The sequence below is a fragment of the Dermacentor variabilis genome, chromosome 3, assembly GCF_050947875.1.
Source record: "Dermacentor variabilis isolate Ectoservices chromosome 3, ASM5094787v1, whole genome shotgun sequence".
NCBI lineage: Eukaryota > Metazoa > Arthropoda > Arachnida > Ixodida > Ixodidae > Dermacentor > Dermacentor variabilis.
This window is the reverse complement of record NC_134570.1, coordinates 44,315,204-44,341,491: the sequence shown is the minus strand read 5'-3', so window position 1 is coordinate 44,341,491 and position 26,288 is coordinate 44,315,204. Positions and strand designations below refer to the sequence as shown.

General features: G+C 46.9%; 1 protein-coding gene across 3 annotated transcripts; it reads left to right on the top strand.

The window, feature by feature from the left end:
- The first annotated feature begins 730 nt into the window (after positions 1-730).
- Positions 731-26,056, top strand: LOC142575484 (neprilysin-1-like). Of its 3 annotated transcripts, XM_075684887.1 has the most exons (22): positions 732-839; positions 1,019-1,078; positions 1,354-1,475; positions 1,995-2,069; positions 2,309-2,470; positions 2,668-2,754; positions 3,310-3,512; positions 4,939-5,121; positions 5,698-5,784; positions 6,937-7,067; positions 8,611-8,842; positions 9,664-9,762; positions 10,223-10,300; positions 11,186-11,298; positions 12,229-12,287; positions 13,788-13,839; positions 13,908-13,975; positions 15,443-15,573; positions 17,151-17,216; positions 18,067-18,174; positions 18,799-18,875; positions 23,019-26,056. In XM_075684887.1, the coding sequence occupies exons 2-22, from the start codon at positions 1,029-1,031 to the stop codon at positions 23,116-23,118; spliced, it is 2,283 nt and encodes a 760-aa protein (XP_075541002.1). In that variant the 5' UTR covers positions 732-839; positions 1,019-1,028; the 3' UTR covers positions 23,119-26,056. The 3 variants fall into 3 exon arrangements, with proteins under 3 accessions (XP_075541003.1, XP_075541002.1, XP_075541004.1); XM_075684888.1 differs by lacking the exon at positions 18,067-18,174 and having other exon boundaries at positions 731-839; XM_075684889.1 differs by lacking the exon at positions 1,354-1,475.
- The last annotated feature ends 232 nt before the right edge of the window (positions 26,057-26,288 follow it).

The window sequence follows — 26,288 nt, the reverse complement described above, 5'->3', positions numbered from 1 at the left end:
GTTGGTCTGCTAAGCGCGAAGCCGCGGGGTCGTATCCCGGCCACGGCGGCCGAATTTCGATCGGGGCGAAATGATAAAACCATGTACTTATATTTAGATGCAAGTTGAACAACCTCAGGTGGTCGAAATTTTCCGGAGGCCCCCATAATCAAATAGTTGTTTTGGCACGTAAAACGCCATAATTTAATTTTTAAATGGTCACTCGGCAGATTCACAGACGCACTCGAAAAAACATGAATATACATAGTTTGCGTTGACGTCATCGTGGCCGCCAAAAAGAAGCGCAAACAAAGATGATAGCATGACTTCCCCACAGGCGTGTGCTGCGCCGAACGACAGAGCGATAACAGTGACAATCCGGTAAAAAACAGTCACTGTAAGAAAGCAAAAGAAAGTGCGCTCGTTAATACGGTGCAGTGACATTGTCGAAGCCCCCATGTTTTGGTTCCATACTCGCGGACAACTTCCTGTGGCTATGAACAGAAAGATACGGAGGCAAGCCCGCACAAGTGAGAGCGCTTCTGAAAGAGCCCCGCGATTTAATCCACGTTAGTTTAGGCTGGGGAAGACAAAACATAGACCTTATCAGCAACAGTTAACTAAGACAGAACACACCACTGAGTGTAAAGGTTTACTTGTTTTGCGGCTTTTCCCTTCCGCGTCTGGGGAAATGCGAAACCGTCGCACGTGGAAGCTGCGTCGATTCAGCGTCTGTTCCGATCAACCAAAAGAACTGTCAAACGCTGCCAGAACACTTGGCGCGGTAACACATGTGCAGCAGCCACGCGCCCGTAGCGTTCCCTTGATAGCCACAGAAACTTGTCCGCGAGTATAGCATGGTAAGAGCTGCGTCCATGACGTTACTCATTCAACGTTCGGGGTATAGACGTGCCCGTCCATGACGCCAGTCACTTAGAAACGGACATTGCGCTAGTTTTCCCCATTTCCCGTTGTGTTGAAAGTCAGTGCAATAGCGGCGACACGAATCGACTTCAGTGAGCTCGTTCGTATTTTGCAGCAAACCAGCGATGCCACCCCCCACAATACAGGACTATGCTTCTCGCCAAACAGAGGCACCGTAAGTTTGTTCTATTTCTTTTTCTATGCGCGCGTGTGTGTGAGGGGGGGGGGGGGGCTCAGTCGCTCATGGAGAATTAGGGGAATTCCAGAGGCTTGATTTTGTTACCGTACAACCATGGTGAGTCGCTCATCCTCTCAGCCAGTCAGTGAGCCAGTTTCTCCTTCATCCATAATTTGCAGAACAGCAGTCAGTCAGTCGAAAGAACGACCGCCGTAGAAAACAGCACCGCATAGCAATGACAGTCCCGTGCCACAACCAGCGCACTTGCGCAGGGCTCCCTCCAAGGCAGACAACTTCCTCAACACGTGCGTCACCATCGTGGCAGTGCTCATCGTGGTCACGCTAATCGTCATGGGCTTCATCCTGCTCAAGTGCTTCAGCATCCAGGAAGTCTGTGAGCACACATCTGACCAACGCGCGATTTCGCAGTCTTTGATAGTGGCGACACCGTCTCCGACAGCTACTAGTTTTACAATGAATGAGAGCAATGCGTTCTGCGAGATGAAAAAAAAATTTTTTAATCGATCAGTCGAAAGCACTGACGTTGCAGTGAGCACTGTACTACTGCTACTGCCAAGTCAATGGTATAATTAAATAATTTGGCAAAAATCCGTAAGGCGGGAGTATTCTGCAAACGCTGGAAGTACGCACTGCGACTGAACCTGTCTTAATTACTGCAACAGCTAGCATCGTCATACGCAGTAGCTAATAGAAAATTTAGAGACTTCCGCGTAGTAGTGTAACGAGCGGGTAGCGTGGTAGAAAGCTCCAATCAAGATGCGAGGCGTTACCTACATTGTATCGATGATTGTTGATGAAAAATTAAATGTCCTCCACAAATTTGGGACGCTGACTTATGAAGAGAAATAATCACATGCCTTTTAATGCTGTCTTCTTGTACAATCACTTTCAGGTAACAGGACAATAACCGCCTACGGCGACATGAACACGTCCCTGTCCTGTGAAAGCGACGAATGCAAGGCATACGGTGAGCGTTTACGACCAACCATTCTCTATTAGCTACTTAGCACGAAGTACATGATTTTATCATGTGCTTTAGTTACTTAAAACAAATATAGCAGTTTGCGTAATGACCACTGCGTAGCACCTGCAGTTCGTGAGAGCACAAGGGCGCAGCAGCCCGAATGAGTCATGGTATAATGACAGTTTTGACGTGTAGACCACATGACCAGTTTTCGCTTGCTGCCCATCCTCCCGGTTGTGCAGCGTTGTCGATGCGCGCCTCCAAGCTGGACTTCCAGGAGGCCTGCGAGGACTTCTACGAGCACGTGTGCGGCGGCTGGACACGCACGGCCAAAGTGGCGCCGGACGAGGTCTTCAAGAGCGTCAACAGGGACATGCGACGAGCCGTCGAAGACCAGATCTCCGGTGCGTTGCCACCGCTACAATGCTATAGGAGTTGATTATTGAATGCTACGAACGAACGGAGGCGCTTAGCTGCGTACTCTTGCTGTACCGTCTAGCTGCACCTTTCTTATATACACTTGGTTCCCACTGGCAGCCAGCCAGCCAGCCAGCCGCTTTACATCACTGCGCGCTCATTACCAAACTTAATACTTTTTCAGAGATACTGAACAACACCGTGATATCGTACCGGGAGCAGACGGCGGCCCAGAAGGCTGCTGCGCTTTACCAAGGCTGCATCAACATAGGTACGACAGCACCATCCTCTCAGGTCACGAGCTGGGAAGCTTGAAGTGAAGCTCGCTCTTTGCACATGCGCGTTGGTTCTCCTGTGTTAAAGCGGCATTCACCATCCCACATGCCCTCTCACGTTTAGCGAGAGATGCGGGGGGGCACAGCGAACACAGCCTAGACGAACGCTTGGCCTCATCGCATTGACTAGCTCGTTGATGTGCATCATTGATGTCATTAAAAAATAGCAGAAGCAAGCCAACAAAGCGAAGCGCTTATCAGCTGTCGTCCTACTGGGGCCTAACGAGACGTGATGAAGACGCAACAAGTGTACATGAACAAACCCTGCTGCCAGTTTAACGCGTACTACAAGTCCAGATCGCAGAAATGCTTGGGCAGAGTCGACTATATATATACTTCAGATTTAGCCCCTGCTACCGAGTTTAACAACTCCTCCAAGGCGCTGCCGTAGAAACGCTCGGTCGAAACCAACCGCACCTCAGATTCACCCTGGTACCTAGTTAACCTGCTTTCGTGCGCCTTCCTCGCGCGTCTTGTTTCGTCAAGCGTAGACCTGCGCAACAGCAAGGGTACCAAGCCTCTGGAGGACCTGCTGGCGCGCTACGAGCTCTCGCACTGGCCCATTGTGAACCGGACGCAGCAGTTCCGCACCTTCCACCTGCTGGGCAACGCCATTCGAGAGCTGCGTCTGGACGCGCTCATCTCGGTCAGCGCACACCTCGACTACCACAACAGCGAGCGCTACATTCTCTACGTAAGTGCCCCCCTCACCCCCAATCCATTTTATTCGGGTACGGTGACGAAGGTCCCGCTGGTTCTGGCAGGCACGTATTATTCTATTGGTCCTGCAGCCTTTCATCTTCACACAGGGGAAACAAATATATATAAGCCGCAGGTTACTGTGATCACGAATTTAAGTGGCTCAAAAATGTCAAAAACATGCTCATTTGTTATTTTGCCCACGCTCCGACGCGCTAGCGACGTCAAGGGTTTCTTGTTTGCAAACGTGAAGCTTGTCTAAAGTGTTTGCTACCTAATAATTAGCGTGTGTACGTGCTTCGAGTCAGTGATTCAGTGTATACTTATGCAAAAAGAATGCCAACTGACTGGCTGTACAACAAATCGATATTTAATTGTCGGGCTCTTTCAAATTACAGAACTCGCTAGAAAATGCACAAAGCATCGCCGCGTCACCTGGGCTTTCAATTGGAGTCTGCAGGAGCCCCTAACCTTACATATAACTTTGGCGCATTTATCGACGGTCCATCATCATTCGGGTCTGTTAGAGGGATTACGTTAGGGTTTTCATTCATTTCACTAAGTGACCGCTGCCGCCCTGTGTCAACTACTATAGAGGTGGGAAAAATTTTTTTAATCTATTAAAGCAATGCGAAAGCAATTGCACATGTATACATACATGTAAATACCAAAAATAAATATTGAAAGCTTGACAGAAAATTCGGGGGGAAAATAACACTGCATTTGACAGAAAATTCGAGATGCAAAGCTCAGCGTAAATGAAGAGCAAGTGAAGTCAACGGCTGGAGAAACGACAGATATTACGGAAAGTCAGAAAATGAAATTGCACTGCAATTTGTCGAGCTATACTGAAGTAACCCTTACTGTATCTTCAGCCAACCAATTTCACATTTCACGATGGGTGCATGAACTGACGGTTTTACACAGGAACGTGGCCACTTCTTCGAATACTTCCTTTTTCGGCCTCGCTTTTTCACTACCAGAAATGCCGAACACCGTGATACACAACGAGACCAGGTGGCAGCCGGGACCGCACATGAATATGCACTTCTATGGGCCACAGGAACGCGACCAATCCGAGCAGGCAGTCCATGTGTACGTAAGGTGCACAGGCGTCTGCACGTGGGTGGGCAGGGAACTCGAGACCACGATACGCGTGCAAGAATCACCAGACGCATGCATGCAGTGGAGTTGCACTAAGTGAGAGAATATGGAAAGACCATCGCACGTTTACGAAGGAAGGACGAAAACGCTCTCTTTACAGTCCAAACCTGTAGGTCCAACGAAAGGGGGGAACTCGCTTCGTGGGTGATACATCCGCGACGACCCTTCGCATCTTCGCACGAATTATACAAAAAGCAGAAAAAAATCTACAAGGAGGCGATGTATCCCACGCAAGGTTTCGCACTGGCCACACGCAGATAGGGCAGCCCTCGTTCGGCGTGGAGACCCTGGTGCTGCGAGGCCGCTACCGGACTCCCTTCTTCCGCATCTTGCACCGCTACAAGCTGTACATCTACCGCTGCGCCCTGCTGCTCGGCGCCAACGTGGCCGCCGCCGACATCGTCAACGACATCGTCAACTTCGAGGCAAAGCTCGCCTACGTGAGTGGCCTGTGGCGCTGCGTGCGCGTGGCGACCTCCGTGGCTTGTCTCGATAGCGCGACGTCGCGCCATCACAACCCCCAAGTTTACAAGCCCCGAAATCCCGTTGCAATATCTGTCCTTCAAGTGTTCCCAGAACATAGTTAGCTATAGCCAGACGACGAAACGACCGCGCGAGCACGGAATCGAATCCTGGATTGAGAACACGAGCGAAATGAATTTCGATTTCGTCCCTAGTACAGTTCTTTTATTCAGTCTCCTGCTGATTGTGATTACGACTTTACACCTATACATAGTATGCACGTACGTCATTCAAGTATACTCCGCGACTTCCGGTTTACGGCGGCGCCATGTTGGGGAACCTATAGGCCTATGCGCGCGCCTGTTGATAAGGTTTCCCAAGATGGCGGAAGGTAGCGGAAGCAGACGACAGCGGCGGATGCGACGTCACGTGCATACTATGTATACGTGATTTCAAGCGGGGAAAGAAGAGCCCATGCTATGGTGCGCCGTTAAGTTAAGCGTACCTGACAAGTGAGGCCGTCGTTTTACTTTTCCTGCTCTTTTCCTTTCCAGATCTCGGAGCCGCCGACCGCGATACGCAACCCGCAGAGCGTGTACAACCTGATGTCGCTCAAGATGCTCGAAGGCGCCATACCCGAGGTCAGTGCCGCATGACGCTGTTGTTCTACGCAGTTTTCCTTTTAATTAGCCTTGTTTCACAACTGATGAAGTTGTCTACACAATGTGTACAAAAAACCGAATATGCCTGTCGAAGGGCCTCCCTATAGTATGCTATAGGCAACGCTCACAGCATGGATAAGAAAGTTAGGCAGAGTTTGAGGGCGGATGGCATACATTGCGAATGAGTTATATACACTGACACGAGCATCAAACAGACAACAAATTATAATTTCAGCAGCTGCATCCTACTTTGCTATGCGCCGTCCGCTTCAGCCAGATGTGCGGCAAACCATTAGCTGATTTAAATGAAAGAAACATTCTCAAAAGCTTGTCCATCTATTAAAGCGCGAGACATTCGAGTCGCGTGTATGCCTGCGCATATATACGTTCGCATCAAAGGTGCCAGAAATGGGCACACTTGCGAGAGGTTGGTGTTATTTCAAACTTTGTAGTTCTGGAACAAAATTCAACTTCACTCCAAGAGCAGTCGACTTAGTTTCTGGTTTGCTGTGTGAGATAACACTACAAGATAGACTGCTTGGGCTTGTTTGTATGACATATTTCGCTCGTGTTACTTAACTGATTGCCTGCAGCGGTAGCCCAGTGGCTACGGCGCCGTGCTATACTGAGTTCGAGGTCGCGGGTTCGATCCCAACCGCGGCGGCCACATTTGCGGGGTGCTTGATTTAGGTGGATGCTGAAGAACGCGCTAGGAGGTTGATATTAATTCGGAGTTCCTCACTAAGGCGTGCCTCATAATCAGATCGTGGTTTTGGCACGTAAAAACCCAGACTTTTTTTTTTTTTGCCTGTTATAAGTGACAAGGACGCACAGACAGAAACGCAGCGCTTTGTATTTGTATGTTTACGTCTGTGCTTGGTGTGAGAGCGCTTCAAAAAACGCAACTGAGGAACTGACGCTTGTCTTTGTAAGACTTTAGCGCCGTGTTGGCACTACACCGTTTCTGCGTTGTATTGCATTGGCGTTGCATTGTATAGTATTGAGTTGGATTCGATTGGATTAGGTTGTATTGTAGTGCGAGCGTCGCGACCGGAGATCGAACCCGTGATACGATGTTCAGAAGAACTAAAGTAAAAAAAAAACACGATCATTCGGGCGCCGCTGCCGCAGATCCGCTGGGTGTATTTCCTGAACATCGTGCTGAAGGACGTGGGCGTGTCCCTCGACCTGGACGACCACGTGGTGGTGATGCACCCACTCTACCTAAAGCGGCTCTCACGGCTCCTCAAGGAAGTGTCGAGGCGAGTTGCATCTACTGTGGCCCGATGTGTAGCAGCGTATAGCATACCGCCATGCGAGCCGCGCGGCGTGTGTCAACAGGTCACGCCGTCCTGCTCCCACGTGACCACCTTGTGCGTCATGTCGTCACGACTGCAGTCACCTCTCGGGAAACGAAACGTTGGCTGGCTGTAAAAAGGCTATTATATCGAGGCTTTTCAGTTTTTTTTTTTTTCATTGTTTCAATGTCTAAAAACTTAACGCAAAAAAAAAGAATCAGTGCCATTCCACTCTGTGAATGAGGATGAACAGAAGCTGTGAAATGCGGGCCCCTTAACGGCGAACTGCACCTCCGCCGCAAGTCGGCTCGGCATCGCACTACCTTCGGGATCGGCCCACGTATGAAAAATTTCTGGTCTATGCATCCCCGGAGACGAGATCCGCCAGCACCTAGCCATAAACAGCTTCGCTGTAAAAATAAAAGGGGAATTGAACTTATGTCAGTATTTCTTTAACGCGCACTGCAAGCAAACATTAAGCCGAGCGAGCTGACGCGATGGAGTTGTCACGATAACACTTATTAAGTCCACTGCCAGCACATAGGCTTCAATTCTCCAAGTAATCTCTATTTAAACCTGTCCTGCGCCACTATGCGTGGAATATGGTAGACCGGTTCCAAGTAGCATCTGTGGGAGATCTTTGTGGCGACCTTACTTGAGTGGTAAAACGTATCGGTCATTGGACACGCATCATTAGTGCTCCGAAATGCCCTAAGCGTCACATTTACGAACAATCGGTATTCGCCAACGCACAAGCGCCACATCAATTCACTCTCAGGTGACCCTGCGCTGACCTCAAAAGGCGCGTTGTCTTCAGTTGGCGATTTCCTCAGCGACTATACGTCGACTCCTGAACGCAATTATTTGCATAGAGTGTCTATCTGGCCTGCTTTTATACAAGGCACTTCTGAAGTACCACAGAAAACAACTAAAGGGGCTAGAAATGTGCTGCGACGTCACTTATCGTATTTACTCGATTGTAACGAGCTTTTTCTTTTTTCGTGATTTTCGTTGCTTGAACTCGACCCTCGCATTACGTTCGAATAACGGCAATATTTATTATTCTAAAGCAAGTATACTAAATTGCGCAGTTTTTAACGTTACAATAGCAAACCTTTACGTCTGGACTCGATCCATAGACAAGTCGACATAGACAAAGCTATATTCGCTTTGAAACCAAAGTCACGTCTTATATATACGACGAAAGCATTCGATTTGGCTGTTGAAACAATCTTGCTGGTCAACGCCCGGCATGAACATTCCCGGCAGGCAAAATTTACAGACGTGATCAAGTTGTCACAAATTGCGCTTTTTACGAATATGGTTCGAAAAGGCTAAAACCGAAGTGTCAACTTAGTCGCTTAGTCTTTGTCTGCACTACGCCTGTTTGTTTACAAACATGCGGTTTGTCTGTAATCTCCCGCTAACAAGAGAGAGAGACAGAAGGACATGCGTGCAGTGCACAAGTTACGTGCTGAACGGACCGCTCTCCCCGCTTTGCACGCAGTGCTACGGTGGCCAACTACATCGGCTGGCGCATCGTGCAGACGATGGGCATTCACAGCATGGACCGGTTTCGGCGGTCGCGCTTTCGGTTCGACCGCTACCGCTACCTGGTGCAGGACATCATCGAGCTGCCGCGCGAGTGCGTGCGCCTCACCACGCAGCTCATGTACTTCGCCGTGGGCAGGCTCTATTTCGACCGGCACATCAGCAAGCCGGCCGAGCGGTACCGCAAGGTACGCGCTGACGTCGCTGTATTGAACTCCTTACATCATGATCGCTGCAGGAAAGGGGCAGCGCGGATTGTGCACTCTAAACACATTAGAATGCTGGAAACTGCTTCGCACGGGAGTAACGGCTTGTCTCGTGTGTTTTTGCCTTCCTTCGAGAGTTTCCTTACACGCCAATATCGTTTCAATAGGCAGGTTGTTGTTGTTGTTGTTGTTGTTGTTGTTGTTGTTGTTGTTGTTGTTGTTGTTGTTGTTGTTGTTGTTGTTGTTGTCTCTCAAATGTGGCCTTGTCATCCTTGGTGAGTTAGTGTTATGTGGACAGGGAAGCGAACGTCAACCAGTGCGACTGAGGCACTCTAGCTCAGTTGTTTCCCTTTCATTCGCACTATGCTTCTACCTGGCGTTCCCAATATGGAGTACGTTAACTCCATCTGTATACCCATTCAGTGGACGTAGTTCATTAAAGGTGTAAGTCGAGTTTCGAAACGTAATTGAATGTCGGGACAAGCACTTAGTCCTGCAAGATCAGTTAGCAAAGGAAAAGTTGACTCACTTTTATTCTCATTGTTTCTATCTGCCGAGCGTTCCCCCAGATGGAGTATGTTTACTGCTATTGTACACAGAATGAAGGTATGTGATTAAGAGTGTAAAGTAACTTTCAAGACAGGATTACATGTGGAACAAGCAGTTAACCTCGAAAAGGGAGTTGTAAGCGCTCCGTTTTGTTCATTAGGTATATGTGCGATTGCGGTGACGTTCTTCGTGACGTGGCTACAGCGGTGCCGGCACCAGCCACTCCCCTGGGTCTCGTGTTTCCCAACCCACAGGTGTACGACCTGGCAGAAGAAGTGCGAGACGCGTTCGCCGTCCTGATCGACCTGAACACCTGGATGGACACCGAGACCAAGGACAGGGCCCGGCAGAAGGTATATTGGTTTGCGCAAACACTGCTGTTTGGACCGACAGGGGATTCTAAGTAACTCGACACGACAGCGCCCATGCTTACAGCCAACTTGCAACTCGTGCCCACCCGAGTACGATTGATAACCAGCTTCGAGTAGGTCTGCTTCTGTTTGCACTATAGTATAGTATAGTATAGTATAGTATAGTATAGTATAGTATAGTATAGTATAGTATAGTATAGTATAGTATAGTATAGTATAGTATGGTATAGTATAGTTTTAGTGAACTCGATAAGCACACCATTCCAACACAGGCCTTTGGAAGTATACCATCTTTGAACTGTTTCAACACAAAAGCGCTTCATGGCTACATGGCTTGATTCTGTAACCAATTCATATCTACGCCTTTTTTCGTAGCCACTGCAATCAAGCATACACTTCGTCCTTGCATGCTTTAGTTGTTGAAATTATACTTTTGTTGCAGCTCCACCACCTGCAGCTTAACATCGGCTTCCCTCCGTGGATCCGGAGCGACCGCGACCTGGACGAGTACTACAAGGACGTGAGTAAATCGCGCCGTAGACTTGATAATGCCCTCGGCTTTCACGCTGAAAATTTTCAAATTATATTGACTTCACGCGCGAGTGAAAATGCTAGCGGGAATGCAACACACTGTCGCCTTCTGGGTTCTTTATAAATTAGCAACGAGAACACAATGAGACGAGACAAGCGACACGTATACACAGATGCCGACCACAATCCGACTGTAGGTTACGTTGCAGTCCGGGGCCTTTTCGATCGTCAAGGATCTTTGTTATCGTTCCCTTAGCAAGAAAGAAATTGGCGCATATATGAGTGCTAGTGCCGACCTCGCACATTAAAGCAATATGTTCCAGCGGCAAATGTTAAAATGCCAGATGACAGTTCAATACAATTCTTCCGTGGATTATCTGCGGGTTTTGTAAATTCTTTTCTCCGCTTTACTGCGCGGCGTACACTGCAGAGACATCCTATATTCTCAAGGTATCTGGCTTGTCTCATAGCCAACACTTTTACCCTTAATTTTAACGTAAACCACAGCTTGGTTAAGATCTCTGTATTAATTCTGACCACCTGGTGCACGCGCCGCGAAACACACCTGACACGAGAGAACTTGACAGCGGTAGATATCACGGTTCGTCGTACGCAGCTGTTGTGTCACTGTCGCTGCTGTCACTACATTTACTTGCCAAAACATATCGCCCAACCGCCCCCCCCCCCTCCACACCCCGCCCACAAAAGAAGAAAGAAAAAGAGACTTCGCCTGTTTCCATTAACGATTCCATCTTACCCCTTAGGGATGAGAGTATTAGCCAGTGGGCAAACCAAGCACCCCTTGTGCACCCAAAAGGGTGTTATACGTACAACGCTTGGCGCGTACGCTCTTCCCCTCTGCGTCTACTCGCAGCTGCCCGACCTCCGCAAGGAGGAGTTCTTCGTGAGCCTCCTCAAGGTGTTGCAGATCCACAGCCGCATCGCGTTCTCCAAGCTGCGCAACGTCAGGCGGGCTCCGGACTTCGGGTGCGTATATACGTGCACGCGTACACGCTTGTCGCGCCAATCCTGTTTCGCGATACTCGTATACACCATATGTAATTACAAAGGACATGTTCGCCGAGGTTACGCTACCACTCATTCGTTACGGCGTACGCGTACCGCAACTATATATTCAAGTTTGGGGGAAACTTAACTGCATAGGGTTACACTGTGGTTGTTAGGTTTTGCAGCTCGTGACATTGCGACTGCGGCGGGCCGTAGCTGATGTTCAGTTCCACCCAGGTCAACATGCGTATTGTTCTACTCGATCGTCTTCAACATACGCGATGACGTTTCCACGTGACCGCCTGAAAGCGAGTCTGCTCTTTAAGTTGCTCGCACTACCGAATCCCGGCCACGGCGGCCGCATTTCGTTGGGGACGAAATGCGAGAGACACCCGTGTACTTAGATTTAGGCTCACGTTAAAGAACCCCGGGTTGTCCAAATTACTCCGGAGTCCCCAGTATACGGCGCACTACGAGACTAACCCCGCCACTCCAAGTGCAGCACAAATTGGCGTGTACCCCCTGTTGGCGAAGTTTCGCCTCCGAAATCTCCGCGGCGATTTGCTTCATTCCGAAAATATCGGAGGTCCATGACTGCCCTTTTTTTTTTTTAATAGGGTCTTTTGTCTTGCTTTCTAACTCAGGAAAAAAAAAATGCATTCAGCGTGATACTGTATGAAATAAGGAAATAACAGGATCGGTGACTTCTCTAGGCTTTCGCACGACAATTTCGGGACGTCGTAAAGTTCAAAAAACAGGTGCAAGTACGCAACTGCTGGTCTATTCACAAGCGACACGCCAGCCCAGTAAGTTTTGCGTTGTTCGTGCTTAGGCGTTTTCGTTTTGGTGGTACAACAAACAGACATCGATGAGTCCGCAACATTATTTGTTGCGCCGTTTGCTTTACAGATGGTACCCGGGCAGCATCGATGGCTCGACCTTCTACAGCCATCTTGGCAACTATATTCGTAAGCGCATGCTTAACTGAATAGTCTACAAAAATAGTCTCATTATGCGCACACGTCTATAATAGGTGATTATAAACAATGCGCTAATAATCCCACGCCTTAAATAAAATTACACAAATAAGAGAGCTTCGTATGCATAATTCATATCCTCACACCCCTTTAGAAGAGTACTTTTGAAATTAGGAACGCCGTTTCTTGAGGGTTCATGGGAAAACAGGGGAAAGTCTGGAGATGGAAATTCAAAACGATGAGAAAAACGAGAACAAGGTGAAAGCTGGAGTCAATGTTCTGACCTTACGCCCTTTCCCCTTAAGTAGAATCCTACCTATATATACTGTGGCGAGGAAAGCATATGTCGCCTTGAAGAAAAGTCAAGTCCATTTGTCGAAATGTTGGTTCTAGCTTCCACCTTGTTCTCGTTTTGCTCATTATTTCTTGAGGGTGGAATTCACACTACGCCCAAAGTGTATCAAGGGTGTTGAGTACATCATTTTTACCCTTACTGGTGTAAAGTACATCGCAGTATGCTAATTATGCATTCAATGAAGTTGCGAAGATTATATCTTCATATTCCGACACAGCATTCGGTATACAATTTATTCTTCACGGCGTTTTTCTTTTCTTCCTCTGTTGGTGTGCACCAGTCATAAAGCGTCCGAAGAGAACTGAAATTCAGTACGAATAGGCCGTTGCGGATATTCGTTGAAATTACAATTTGGCCGAGTATCTGTTACCTCACGCTCCCTATATATGTACATGTCAAGCGCAGAGCTCATCTCCTTGGGAGGCAATTCGAGCGCCATTTTGTTGCATTTGAAAGCCAAGGGGGTGAATTTTCTTAGTCGCTTAAGGCGATTAAAGATCAAGTTACAATAACTGTTATACAGAAATTATCAGAGTAGTGCATATATATATATATATATATATATATATATACTGCTGTCTTTCTCCGTCGCCATACGAAATCATCTACAATAGATTCCACAAATGCGCACTGTGCGTGCGCGCGCGCGCACGCACAGTGTGCGTGTGCGTGTGCGTGTGTGTGTGTGTGTGTGTGTGTGTGTGTGTGTGTGTGTGTGTGTGTGTGTGTGTGTGTGTGTGTGTGTGTGTGTGTGTGCACCAATCTGCGAGTCTTATTCACAAAGCGGTGGTATTTCTTCTCCTGCGCAATAAACCAATTTTTGTTCACTCTTAAAGGCGCCTTTTACAAAATTTAGAGACATGTTTTCATTGCGGTGTTTGAGTCGAAACGCTTCAATTTCTATAAAACATCATTCTATCATAACCTCATAAGGCAAAGTTTGACGGCATAAATAAGAACTGCTCGCAGTAAACAGTCGCTACAACTTAAGATTTATCTCTTAAGTGCAGCAAAACGATCAAAGTGATGCCCAAGAAAAGTGTTTCTGCCTTTGAAGTGTACTTCGGAGGGAAGGGTGACACTCGAAACTTCCACCTTAGCATTGCGCGTGCACTTCTCCCTTCTCTCGTTGGCAGTTTTACCGGTGGACTACATCCAGTACCCGTTCTTTCTACTGGACATGCCTCCGTAAGTTGCCCACTTCGCGCTTACTTTTTTGAGCGGAAGAAAGTGTTGATTTCTCCAACTCCTCTTAGACCCATCAACTTCGGCGCCCTCGGCTCCATCATTGGCCAGGAAATCACCCACGGCTTCGGAGAACACGGTACGTACTCACGGCGCATGCAACCTCGATTAGAGTTTTTGCACTTCCATTATCGTATTACAGTTTACAGGTTGGCTTACGGAATATCGGAAAACCAGACAGAGACGGGCGACGATGATGATGCTTATACCCTTTTTACTGGACCGGCACATTCCCGCGCCCTACCCTAATGGAGGAAAAAAAAAATACAGAATGATGGTTTTAGCCTGTCTGCAAACTTCGTTATTCGAATAGCGAAACGCGAGAGATGTCGACATCGGCAGTAGCCTTAGTAGAGCCATCTCGTGACGCTTTCTGCGATCACGACGTGATAGAAACGCAATTACGCATGCTTGTAACACTAATCGCAAAATGCAGTATACTTACCTCCATTTCGGGGCGCTAAATTTACGTAAACAAAACTTTTACGAGCCGCAAATATCAGCAGAAAAGAAAACGTAACGAACACTTCTCTTTGAGTGCCGAAAACCAACATTTATTTCAGTTCATTCCAAGCCCGAACGCCTCGTCCTCCGACGCCGTCAAAAAGTTCAACTTTTCGGCAGCGTCGCTGTGTCACCGTCGTTGGCCTCTGAATTCAAACTTTTACGGGACGTTGTATAGGCAGGTCGCTTGCTTTGCTTTTGCGGCGTGCTCCAATAAAAATAATGATAAACGTATTGGTCACGCCAGCGCGCATGACTTTATGCGTGTATAAGGTGCACCGTTATATAATACGAATCGAGCAAATTTTGCAAAACAAAACGCAACTTGTAGCGCTGGAAATAACGGTGCCTAACCTCGTTGTTAGTGAGTAGTGAGCGTTTGCGTGCGCCATGAGGCTCGTTTCGCCGTGTGCTTATTGGTTGCGTGCTACGCGCAACACTGAGTGCGTATCATTAACGATGCAATTGCGGGGTAACCGTGAGTAATCGCGCAAGGCCCGCCACCTGCTTGAATTGTCCAAACGATCTTTTCACATAGAATCTACTACGTGGAACATGCGTCGATCGAGTGTCCTTGAGCGTCGGCTCTTTCCACTGGCACTGTATATCACTTCTAATATAGTTCCACGTAAGCTTCACGATGTCTAAAATGGAACGTCTAAGTTAGTTTCACATAGGTGCTACCAACTACGTACCAGGAATATTATTTGCAAAAGTGTTCCACTTACTTGGTGGAACTAATGTAGAACGAGATAAAGAGTGCATCGACAACTCCCTATAGTGACGTACCTCGGTGGTGGTCTGCTACGAAGTACACGGTGATCATGCGGGCCCGCTATTTGAATGCCGTTGTAGCGGCACGAAATGAAAGTAAGGAAAGGAAAACGATTCGCTACGACAGCTAGGTCAGCTCCTACAGCTATTATCTGCAATTGCGCGTCGTATACGTAGAGCACCATAGGAAATGGCTGCGCAGTTCTTGCTCTTTTTTTTTTTTTAACTCCTCAGATGATTTTTTTTCTGTCCAACAATGGCGACGCAGGCGCCATGTACGACGACCGGGGTAAACTGGTCGAGTGGTGGACACGGCAGACGCACCGCAAGTTCATCACAGGATCGCGCTGCCTGCTCGAGCAGTACGACCTGTTCAGCAACCCCGTCACCGGCAAGAAGGTGAGAAGTTGGGCCTCTCTACAAAACGTTCACACACTACCCGCGTGCGGATCGGAACGACCCAGAAGAGCCCGATGCACTCGTTGCAAACCGTTCCTTAAGAGACTGCAGACGTCATGCATGGTAATAATGATGGGGCGCTAGTGCGGACAATGAAAAAAAAATTGCACCAAATTGTCCAAGTTGGCCATCTCGCCTCTTAATGGCTCACCCGACAGCAGCCATCCTGTCAGCTCTGATTGACCGAATGTGCCACTCGACCTGGCGGAATCTGAAAATGTGGAGAAATTTTACAACAGTGTCCCTGGATAGCAAATGTGCTGAGTAGCACACACGAATGTGTGGTGCCGAGTGTGTTCACATCAGCAGTCCTGATCCAGCTTTGCATTGCGAGTCTATCGAAACAGACCATGCCGGTTAAATAGAGCTCATCGCATAGAACTTCTCAGTTGCAGCTACCGCACTACTATCTGCGATCAGTATTTGTTCATAAACCACTTCAGTTACGCAAACAAGCAAAGACGAAAGAGACTAGAAGGGTGCGCCAGGTGACAATTTTAAATCCTAGTCATAGAAAGCAAGGAGTAAAAAGGAACAAAATAAAATAACGTAAGGCTCTTGCGAAATAGGCGTCACCATGTGCATGCAAGCGGTAATTTCTAGCCACCGAGCTCAAGGAGAGTATGCGGAGGAGTTCAACGGAGAGCGTGTGACCAGGGCCGTCAATGCTTTCGGGTGGGCCACAGGTGGTTGCTGGAACTCGCATTTATATTTGCAGCGCGGAATGAATTATACACTCGCACAAAAAGGGACAAGCAGACCATGACCAGAATTTCACTAAAGGCTACACCAAACCAAACAATGCCTTAGAAAAAAGTCCGGTAACTTTTGAGGGCCCACTTCCCAAGAGGCAAAGCATATATAGGCTCCGAAGGTAAGAAAGAGCGGCAGGAAAGGAGGTTAGCTTACCGAGCCTAGCTGTCTAGCGTCATGCTCCCTCTCCTAACCTTTTTTTCCCTTCCTCCATGCACATAAATAATGTGGCGAGGCTTCTTCTGGCGTCATAACTTTCTTGGCAGCTCCTGCTTGAGGATCACTAATATCCAGCTGACAACGCGTAAGGAGTATAGCTGTATTCTACAGGAAGTATATACAACCGGGCAACACTTAAAAAAAAAGGATTCCTGCACAAAAATGGGTGAAATTAATTTATATATATATATATATATATTAGGGGTGCGGCGGTACTGGCGCGAGATTCAGAGATAAAAATTTCACCTTTATTTGCTTCGTTTATATTAGAACTTTGCCCTATTTGTTTTCTCCTTTCTTTTCAAAAAGATTCAAATGAAGTTCTAAAACAATTTTCATTATGCTAGCTGTATTTAATGTTTCTTTTGGGGTCATTTAATGTTTATTATTATTTTCTTAATGGCAGGGATCATACAGAAAGCATGTGGTGTACCACAGCACAGCATATATGCGCTCACTAATATCACTTTTGTTATTCTTTCCGAGTGCTCCACTGCACATGGGATTAAGGTCTGCTTATAATGCTACGCTCTCCTTTCCTTTAGCTGAGCATCAACGGCACGCTCGAAATCAACATTGCCGACAACGCCGGACTGAGGCAGGCTTTCAAGGTAAGCACAACGTGACAGGAACAATATATAGCTGACAAGACGACTTCTAAATAAACCGACGCCCGTCATATCTCCGGCATTCCCTTTATCGTACCTTTTGCTCGAGACTGCTCATTAAGGTGACGGCTCACAAAATGGAAATAGCTGTATGTAGATTTATTATCGGCGCGGCGATATCGTAGTTTGTTCCAGCGAATGTTCGATAAGTCAGTGACACCTCACTGTACTTTTCTCACCAACATATATAAGCCGTGTATTTTCGAGACCGTACGTATAGATGCTGAAATTGATCCCGATGACACACGGGCCTTGATGGCATTAGTGCCACGGCGGGGCGAGGAGGGGGGGGGGGGGAGGGGTGGACCTCCAGCCACACTTTTTTATCACCGTCATCACTGGTTAACCTCCTGGTTATCACGCTCGAATGCAACATAACTAAGCGACACCGAACAGCAGGACTTTTCGCTGGTCAGTGGCGAGATGTGTACTGGTCACAATATGCCGTTAGGGTTGCAACCAGGACGGTTTTCCCCCTCACGATTCTGGCTGCCAGTCCGACCCCGATACCGGCACGCCATTTGCCGGTTTTCCGGTTCTCCCTATATAAGTTGCATGCACTTTGTCGGGCGTTCATATATAGCAGAAACTTCGGCGCATCGCCACCTTTTGTTTACGTTTTGTTTGTGCTTTTGCGTGCAGTGCGTTATACAAATAAATCTAGCACCCCCATCTTTTCGGTGCAAGATTTATTTTTCTAGACAAAAGCGGCAACCGTAGATAGCGGTGACGCTGCTCGTTGTCTCAACGAAGTTCGTAAGCGCACTTTTTCGTTTCGTGTGTTTGAAAACAGGCGTACCGCGTGTACATGATCAAGTACGAAGAGCTGTACGGCATGTACGCCATTCCCGGGACAGAGCCGTACACCATGGACCAGATCTTCTTCATCGCCTACGCTCTTGTAAGTGGCAACTAGCATCGAGCGTGCTATTAGCATGCAATACGACTGAAAAACACAGATTATTTATGAACCAAAACACACTCAAGCCGTAAGAACTTCAAACAAACAAACAAAAAATATATAAACACGCACAATATACAAGACGCGAATTTGATTAGCCAAAATCTGGAACAAAACTTCGCGTCACATTTGGTATATCACGCTAATCTGCCCTTGGCTGATGTTTCGGGGATTTTTTGTAGACATCGTTCCGGAAACGGTTCTGGAGCACTTATAGCCAAATTATATAGCGGGATGTCAGATTAACACGATGTATGATCTCGCTGTTCTATGAATTGTACACACACCTTACGATGGGAATGAGTTCAAATGCTTGTGCGTCTTTAAAGGCCTCACTCCGACTCGTCCAAACGTCTCCTGGTTCTGGCAAACTCCATGTGCGTATATGGTGGTTTATCTGTCCCCCAAATTTGTGAATCAGTAAAATGCTCTGCAAATATTAAGTTCCAGGACGTGATAAGTAGAACAGCAGAGCACTTAACACTGCTAAAGAAAAACGCTTTTTTGATACGTGGAAAGCGCGAAACGACGATGCCGGTTTTCTTTTTTCTTTCTGCCTTCCAGTCGAGGTGCGAAGTGGCCCGCAAGAGGTCCATGTACTCGTACCTCAACCCGCGGGACACGACACCCAGTCGCTATCGGTGAGTGCTTACGAATTCCAACAACGCAGTGAACGGAACATCAAATAGGAATATTAAGTTGGGCTGTACTAGTAAATTACGCTTCTACAAAGCGACTCTGAGAAGAGGCTTGGTAAACTAGAAACAGGGGGTCTACCAAGTTTACATTGCTAAATTCCCTGAGTTTCCCAGGTTTTCCCCGAGTGCCTTTGCAAAACTTTTTGAGTGACACAGAACTTTGTTTTATGTCAAGACGAGCTGACACCATGTCACCCGATGCTGGCACTATCTACTAAGCATGTATAAAAATGACTTAATGCGGTTTGAATAGTAAGGAGCAGTGTTTATTTTATTCAAAAAGAAAACAGAAGGGAGGGCTTAGTAAAATGCACAGTGAATACAATATCTTTGAAAAAAAAAATGGTAAAGCCCATTGCAAATCGAGTTAAACATTTTCAAATAGGAATAAAATAAGATGCACACAGAAGCAAATATGTTCGAATATGAGCTATTTCTATCAGCTTATAGCAAGCTCAGTGGTATGAGGCCCGAACGTTGTCACAATTGAGATTCTCTCTCGGCAACTGAAAAGTCAACCCTCAACTGTCCCGACATACTCTCAGGCCGCGCACGACACCTCAGTGTTGTGTTTCACTGCTTTAAAGAAGTTATTTGGTTTGGATGAGGGACACCTGCATCTCGGCATCAGCCAACACTTTGTTTTTTTAGCTCAAGCTCATTCAAAACGGCGGCAGCACGCTTCCTTTCCCGTTCATTCCTCAATTCGTAGGTCATTTCTGTTCTCCTCTTTCCACCACTCGTTCGCTCCAAGGACCATTTGAAACATCTTCTTGGTCAGTTGCACAGTCCACGTCCGATTTTTCGAACTCCCTAGGGGCCGCGAAAGCAGAAAAATCGGCCAGTTGGAAAAAATAAATGCCTGTCATTTACTGCCCTTAAGGGCTCAAACCCGCCACAGGCACATTCTAAAACGCTCTGAAGGCCTGTCGGTACACATATTAGGCGTATCGGTGCTTGTACTGTGACAGTAAATACCGGGTGCACGCGTGTGTAATTAAGGAATACACACTGTGTACCATGGCAATAGCCCCTTGTCATGCTTGTTATGGTTCATTGCAATACTTTTGAGTATCCTTCACCAAGTAACATTTGTGTACGGAGGCGAAGCTGACTTTCGGGAACCGGCTTTATGCAACGCACCGTGCTTTCCAAGCTTCTAAGCCAATCGCGAGCACCACAAAGGCGGGGTCCTTGCCATTGCTGACAGCAGCAAATTATTTCAATAAAAAACACGGCATCCAACGGCAAGAAGTTTTATAGCGAACGTCGAAGCAACTAGGCCTAGCGTTGCCGCCGTGGTGGCTACGGCTGCCAGCGGATCTGCGTGCGAGAGCGCCGGTTCGAGGCGGCAAGGTAATCAAAATGGCGGCGGTGATGGCTTTGATTAATGCCATTTCGGGCCTGCGGTCACGGCAAAACCTCCGGAAAATCGGACGGAGAAGAGTTCTTACGTCCGAAATTCCAGACGTTCTGATACATTAACTCTATGGGGCACGTGGTGGTGCCGCGAAGCCGTCCGAATTATCGAGAATACGGAAAGTCGGTCGTTGACTGTACGCTGACAACTCCTCCAGCCGACGACAGGGCGTCAAAGCCGATTCATTACGATTCCTGTCTGTTACTCGAGCCAGCATTACCTCGACTTTCGACCCTTTCAATAAAATTACAGCTAAATTTCCCTGATAGAAGTACAAATTCCCTGAGCTTTCCCTGAGTTTTTCCAGACTACTCAAAATCCCTGAGAATTCCCGGTTTTCCCGGTTGGTAGACACCCTGCAACTGCCCCTTCCCACTCTTGTTAAGCTTCACCGCACTACTTCGCGTATACTTCACCGCGTAACACTATTATATTGAGGCGAAGCATACTTTCGGAAACCGACATAATGCAACTCGCCGTGCTTTCCGAGCTTCGAAGACGTTGGCGAGGATTACAAAGGCTGAGTCGGCGCCATTGCTAACAGTAGCGAAAATCGAAGTAGCCACGCCTAGTGTTGCCGCGGTGGTGGCTACGGCTGCCAGCGGATCTGCGTGTGAGAGCGCCGGTTCGAGGCAGCGAAATAATCAAAATGGCGGCGGTGGTGGCTTTAATTAGTTCCATTTCGGACCTGCGGTCACGGCAAAAAGTCCGAAAAATCGAACGGCGAAGGGTCCTTGCGTCCGAAATTTCATACGTTCTTATACACTGACTCTGTGAAGGTGGTTGTGGTGGTGCCGCGAAGCCGTCCGAATTATCGGGCATGCGTCGAAAATCGGGTGCCCGGAAAATCGGTCGTTGACTTACACTGGCTGGCAACTCCTCCAGCCGACGACACGGCGTCAAAGACGATTCGTTACGATTCATCTCTGTTACTCGAGCCAGCATTAGCGCAACTTTCGTTCCCTTTCAATAAAATTACAGCTAATTTTACCTGATAGAAGCACAAATTCCCCGAGTTTGCCCCGAGTATTCCCAGTTCGTAAACACCCTGTCCAAGAAAAGACGCAAAGACGAGAGACGCGCCATCTTGCCGCGACGCCATAAATGGTTCCAAAAGGATGCAAGCACTCAGCCTGGAGCACTCGCCTTGTGGCGAAACGGCCAAAACGCAGTACGCTCGAGGTGCTGCATCGCCATTCGTTTCCCCGAGTTCAACATAGCGGCATCTGCGCGTCGCCATTCGTTCCACCTGTTTCATCCAGAGCAAGCTTTGCATAAGCAGGCCGAGCTCGCATCACCTGCACTGACCAAACAGGTGGTGCAGCGTTTGTGCAGCACGCGCTGTGCCAGTTCCGCACGAGCAAGAACTGGCACTGAACTAGCAGGAAGTATGGTTCAAGAAGTGCTGGGCGAATCGAATGGACCTTGGAAGTGCTGGGGCCGAGACTTCGGCGCGAAATTCAAGAAAGGGAAATTTGGTTTTAATTTCCACCAGTAACAACTAAACTTTACTTCCGCCAAATAAAAATAGTTATATGTACTCTACCAGTAGGAACTGATTCATTGATGCTTGGAACTGGCATTTGGTCCAATCGACCGCCCTTTCCGCTATGCCTTCATATAGTCATGCTGCCGTCACCACGTTACGTCATCAGCCCTAAGCACATATCGCAGACACCCATAGCCGCCACTGCAGGGAACGTACCAACCAAACTCGTGCCACTGTGGCAACGTGCAATCGTGGGAGCCTGATGCACCACTGCGAGATTCAGCGCTTGACAGCTTGTGCGACGGGCTACTTACTCACATTTTCAGCGTGTGGGTTTGTATTTAGTAGGCGGCAGCAGCGGCTTTCAGCGCAGAGGTCATTCTCGGCTGTCCTATCGCAAGGACAGCTCTGCGCTGTCTTAGGTTAGTTAAATGAAAGGGGGATACCAGATATATATTAAATGAGTTTCGATTAACAAAGTGTTCCTGCAAAACTATATTTTTGTTAATTTGACGACAAGAGGTGGATTACTTGTAGGGAAAATGAAGACCAAACTTCCTTCTCTTTTTTTTTTTTTTTTTTGCGTCACGTCGAAACTCTTGCGACGACTATGTCAGTATGACGTCAAGGATTCTGAAGTGCGGGATATTCTTATTTGGGGCAGCACAAGCCATATTTGAAACGCGACAAGTTCAGGTTTTGGCTTCTTCAGAATGTGATATACCAGCCCATCTTTACAGATAAAAATTAACATCTGAGCAGACGGTGCCAAACTCCATTACGTCACTGCGAGCTGGTGCGAGATTTTCCAGGCAGCGCCGCCATCAGTCTTTCGTTTTTTGCGACTTTCCTGTCTTAAACCTTTTCTCGCGGTAAGAGCGAATTTTATTTTTCTTATTGAAAAATGGTAATTCACTAATACAGCTCAATTTCAATTTAAGTGCTCTCTAAGTCTCAATGTCATGCCGCTGTCGTTGCAACGTCACCGTAATGCTACCATTGTCGTGATACCATTTTTTTTTTATATACAGCTACAAAGCTGGTATAGTCTTTCAGCTCAGAGCAGGACCTGAGCCCACCTTCTGGCACCGCTATCGCCCAGTTCTACCTTATTGCCGAGGGCCCCTCGCCGTCCCTTTTGAGCAGCTGTTGAAAGCAGTCACTGAATTGTGCGCAGGACCATCGTACCGCTGATGAACTTCGAGCGGTTCTCGGAGGCGTTTGGCTGCCGCGTTGGCACCATCATGAACCCCGAGCAGAAGTGCATCGTCTGGTGATGCCTGCGGACACAGCGCCGTGGTGCACCCAAGCGATCGCCTGACGATCTCCCGCCTCTCGCGTGGCTTTGAATATGCGAGCTTCAAATATATGATGTTACGCGCATCCTACTGTCTAGCACAGCCTAGAGAAGTGAGTTTTAAACTAATGTTCAATAACAACATCGGGTATAAGTTTTTACGGAGTACACCATGAAGTTGGTAACCCAAGGACAGCAAGCCTTGTCCTTGAAATTGCAATTAAGAACACAGCTGCCTTCGTTTTCATGAAAGTTGGTAAAACGGAATAGAATGTGAACACTTGACATGTAGACTATGTAAATCTGATCTCTGTGGTTCAGAGCATGACGAGGAATGAAGCGAGGCCACCACAACTTGGTCAAAACAAAATGGAAGAACTGGATGTGACAATATAATAGCTGCAATAGCTAATAATAGATAATGGCCAAGGTTTCAAGTAAAAAAAAGTTCCTATGCCTAGCTTATGAACTAATCTGCTATTTGCACTGGGTTCTTTCCTACATTTTGTAGACACATTCCAAGGTCTGCCCACTGCACGCATCTCCTGTTTTTGTTGCATGGCACTGACACTGGCCTTTAGTGAAAGCTGTGCAAAAGGGCATAGCAAGTCAAACCTATACCGATACAAATATATGACGTATCGGACATAATGATGTCAGTGTAATAATTCGGCAACAAATGTGTGATATAGAGAAGTTATTTTTGTTTTGGATGCGGATTTATTGTAACGAAGTTCGACTAGTACATACCATATGGTTTAAATATTAGTTGCACTAATATCCACTTGGGGTTCCCTCACATTTTCATGTTTTAACCTCACCATTTATCTTCACAGTAAACTGGTTTTTCCTGTTCCCACTTAATTTCACGAAAAATAATCCAGTTACAGTCCGCATCTAATCTTGTGCAATCGATGTCATTTTTGCCCATCTTTGTGTGTACTGTTGCGTTGTGTATAAGCTCGAAGCTTGAGTGGACCAATTCCAAGAGGCCAAGCACTCAGCTGAGCTTCAATGGCACAGTGTATCAGCATTTCTGCTTTTTCCCTTCATTTAATGTGGCTGCTGCAGCCAAGAAACAAACCAGGGAACTTTTGCTCAGTGGCAGAACAGCACAGCCATTGTGGCAGGCTAGTAAGTGAAGCAAATGCTTTGGCACTGACCTTGAGCAACATTTGATTCGTGGGTAATGGAAAAATTTACTCTGAATTGGTAGTCCTCAATAGCAGCCCAGCATCCCGTCACATTAACATTTACGTCAACAAAATCACACCTAGTGTAACCCTGACGTCCTTTCGCACATATTTTCTGTCGCGAGAAAAAATCTTATTTCATGCTAAGAATATCTCCCTTCTGCAGAAATAAGTCATGAAAATGGGAGTGACCAAAAATGTCCAAAAGCTTCTCATTTGTTCAGTGCAATCCTGTATGCATGCACTTCAAGGACTCCCTTCGGCCCCAGTGTGGGCCTTAAGAAGAGAAAGATAAAGTCCAGCGATCGTAGGCAGCAAAAGTCTTATTTAGGAATTGGAATTTCTAGCAAGAATTGCCAAAAATAGGCAAGCTGAAAAAAAAATAGACGCATGAAGTTAACAATTCTGTAACACTGCACCAAGAACAAATATCACAGTTCTGTAAACTGCATCTGTTTGAGCATTTAGAGCACACAAAATTAATACATTAATTCACAGCTTAAGTGAGTTTTGTCTGCTTTGGATGAAGTATAGGATATGAAACTTACAAAACATTATTACTTTTTACTGCTCAATTGCAGCATTGTAAGCATTAGTTTCAGTTCCATTTTCTGAAATTTTGGAATTTTTATAACAGTATTTAATAAAAATCTACGGCCTAAATAAAAAATCCACTTCCTGAAGTTACTAGATGTTAACTTTTCTTTTAAATGCAACAAACCTCATTAAATTAAGTGCAGTGGTTGCTGAGAAAAATTTACTCCTTTCCCATGTACTTACATAGGGGCCATAGAGCTAAAGGTTTTGTTTAACCCCACAAGGTATTAGTCCTTGCTGCTTTGAAGCCCTGTAGCAATTGCAGAGATGTGTATGGACAAATGCGTGAAATTTAAGCAATCCTTGTAGTCCATGTCAAATGATGGGATTTAAAGGGGCCTTGAAACACTTTTTATCGAAGCGGAGAAAGGCATCTCAAGTGAAAATAGGCTATTTCAGAAATGCTTTGCCACAAAAAGTACTTCAGTGCGTTCAGCAGAAGCAGAGTTAATGGAAATCAAACAAGGCCTCCACTATGCCCCCATTCCTTCTTCAATGCCTTGCACTGCAAAGACTGCAGCGTAGTGGGGCATGCCCACAACGCTCCGCCTTATAAACGTCACCGTGGCGCACAGTTCAAATTTCATTTTGGATGTTAACGTAGACAACACGACTTCTACCCTTTGGTACCTACAACGCGTTAAACATAAGCCAAACGCGGTTGTCCTCACCAAGCTGCAGTGTGCTTAGCCAGTCGACACCCAGCAGCCGCGGTATCTACACCATGTAGCCGACCGCAGCTTGATGTCAGCTATCAGCCAATAGCAGCCATCTAAGGGAATGATGAGTGCATCCGATGACAGAATAGTGCATCTAGAAAAGTGCAAGGACGGGGCATTCTATTGAAAGGAGAGCGTTTGAGAGGAAGGTAACTTCGTGATCCACTTGCGAGCTCTACGCACCGCGTATGACAGAAAAACTTGGCCGAGGTGTTTACACCTGCGTACATTACCCGCGGACTATTATTTCACCAAGCCTGAGGGGTCATTCAGTGCCCCTTTGAACTCTTTCTACCATTACAGAAGAGCAGTATGCAGCAAACAAATGTACAGTTAGCATTTGACTTGCAAGTTTTGCTGTTCATGGCGTTTTCTTTTTCTAATTTAACAATAAAACATGTGCAAGATGTTTGGCTTGTGGATTCACTTAATTTCTTTCAAAATGAACTGCAATGTTTTGATTCAAGCCATGGTTATGGTCAAGACTGGAGACCCACCACTGTACACTCTGTTATGCAGGTTGTTGCCCATCGAACATGAGGTTATGTGCTGCTAATCTCTCTATCCTCAAATTTCTTCCTCTTCATTTGTGTACTATATCTCCAGCACAAAGTGGAAGATCTATCATGTTTTTCACACTT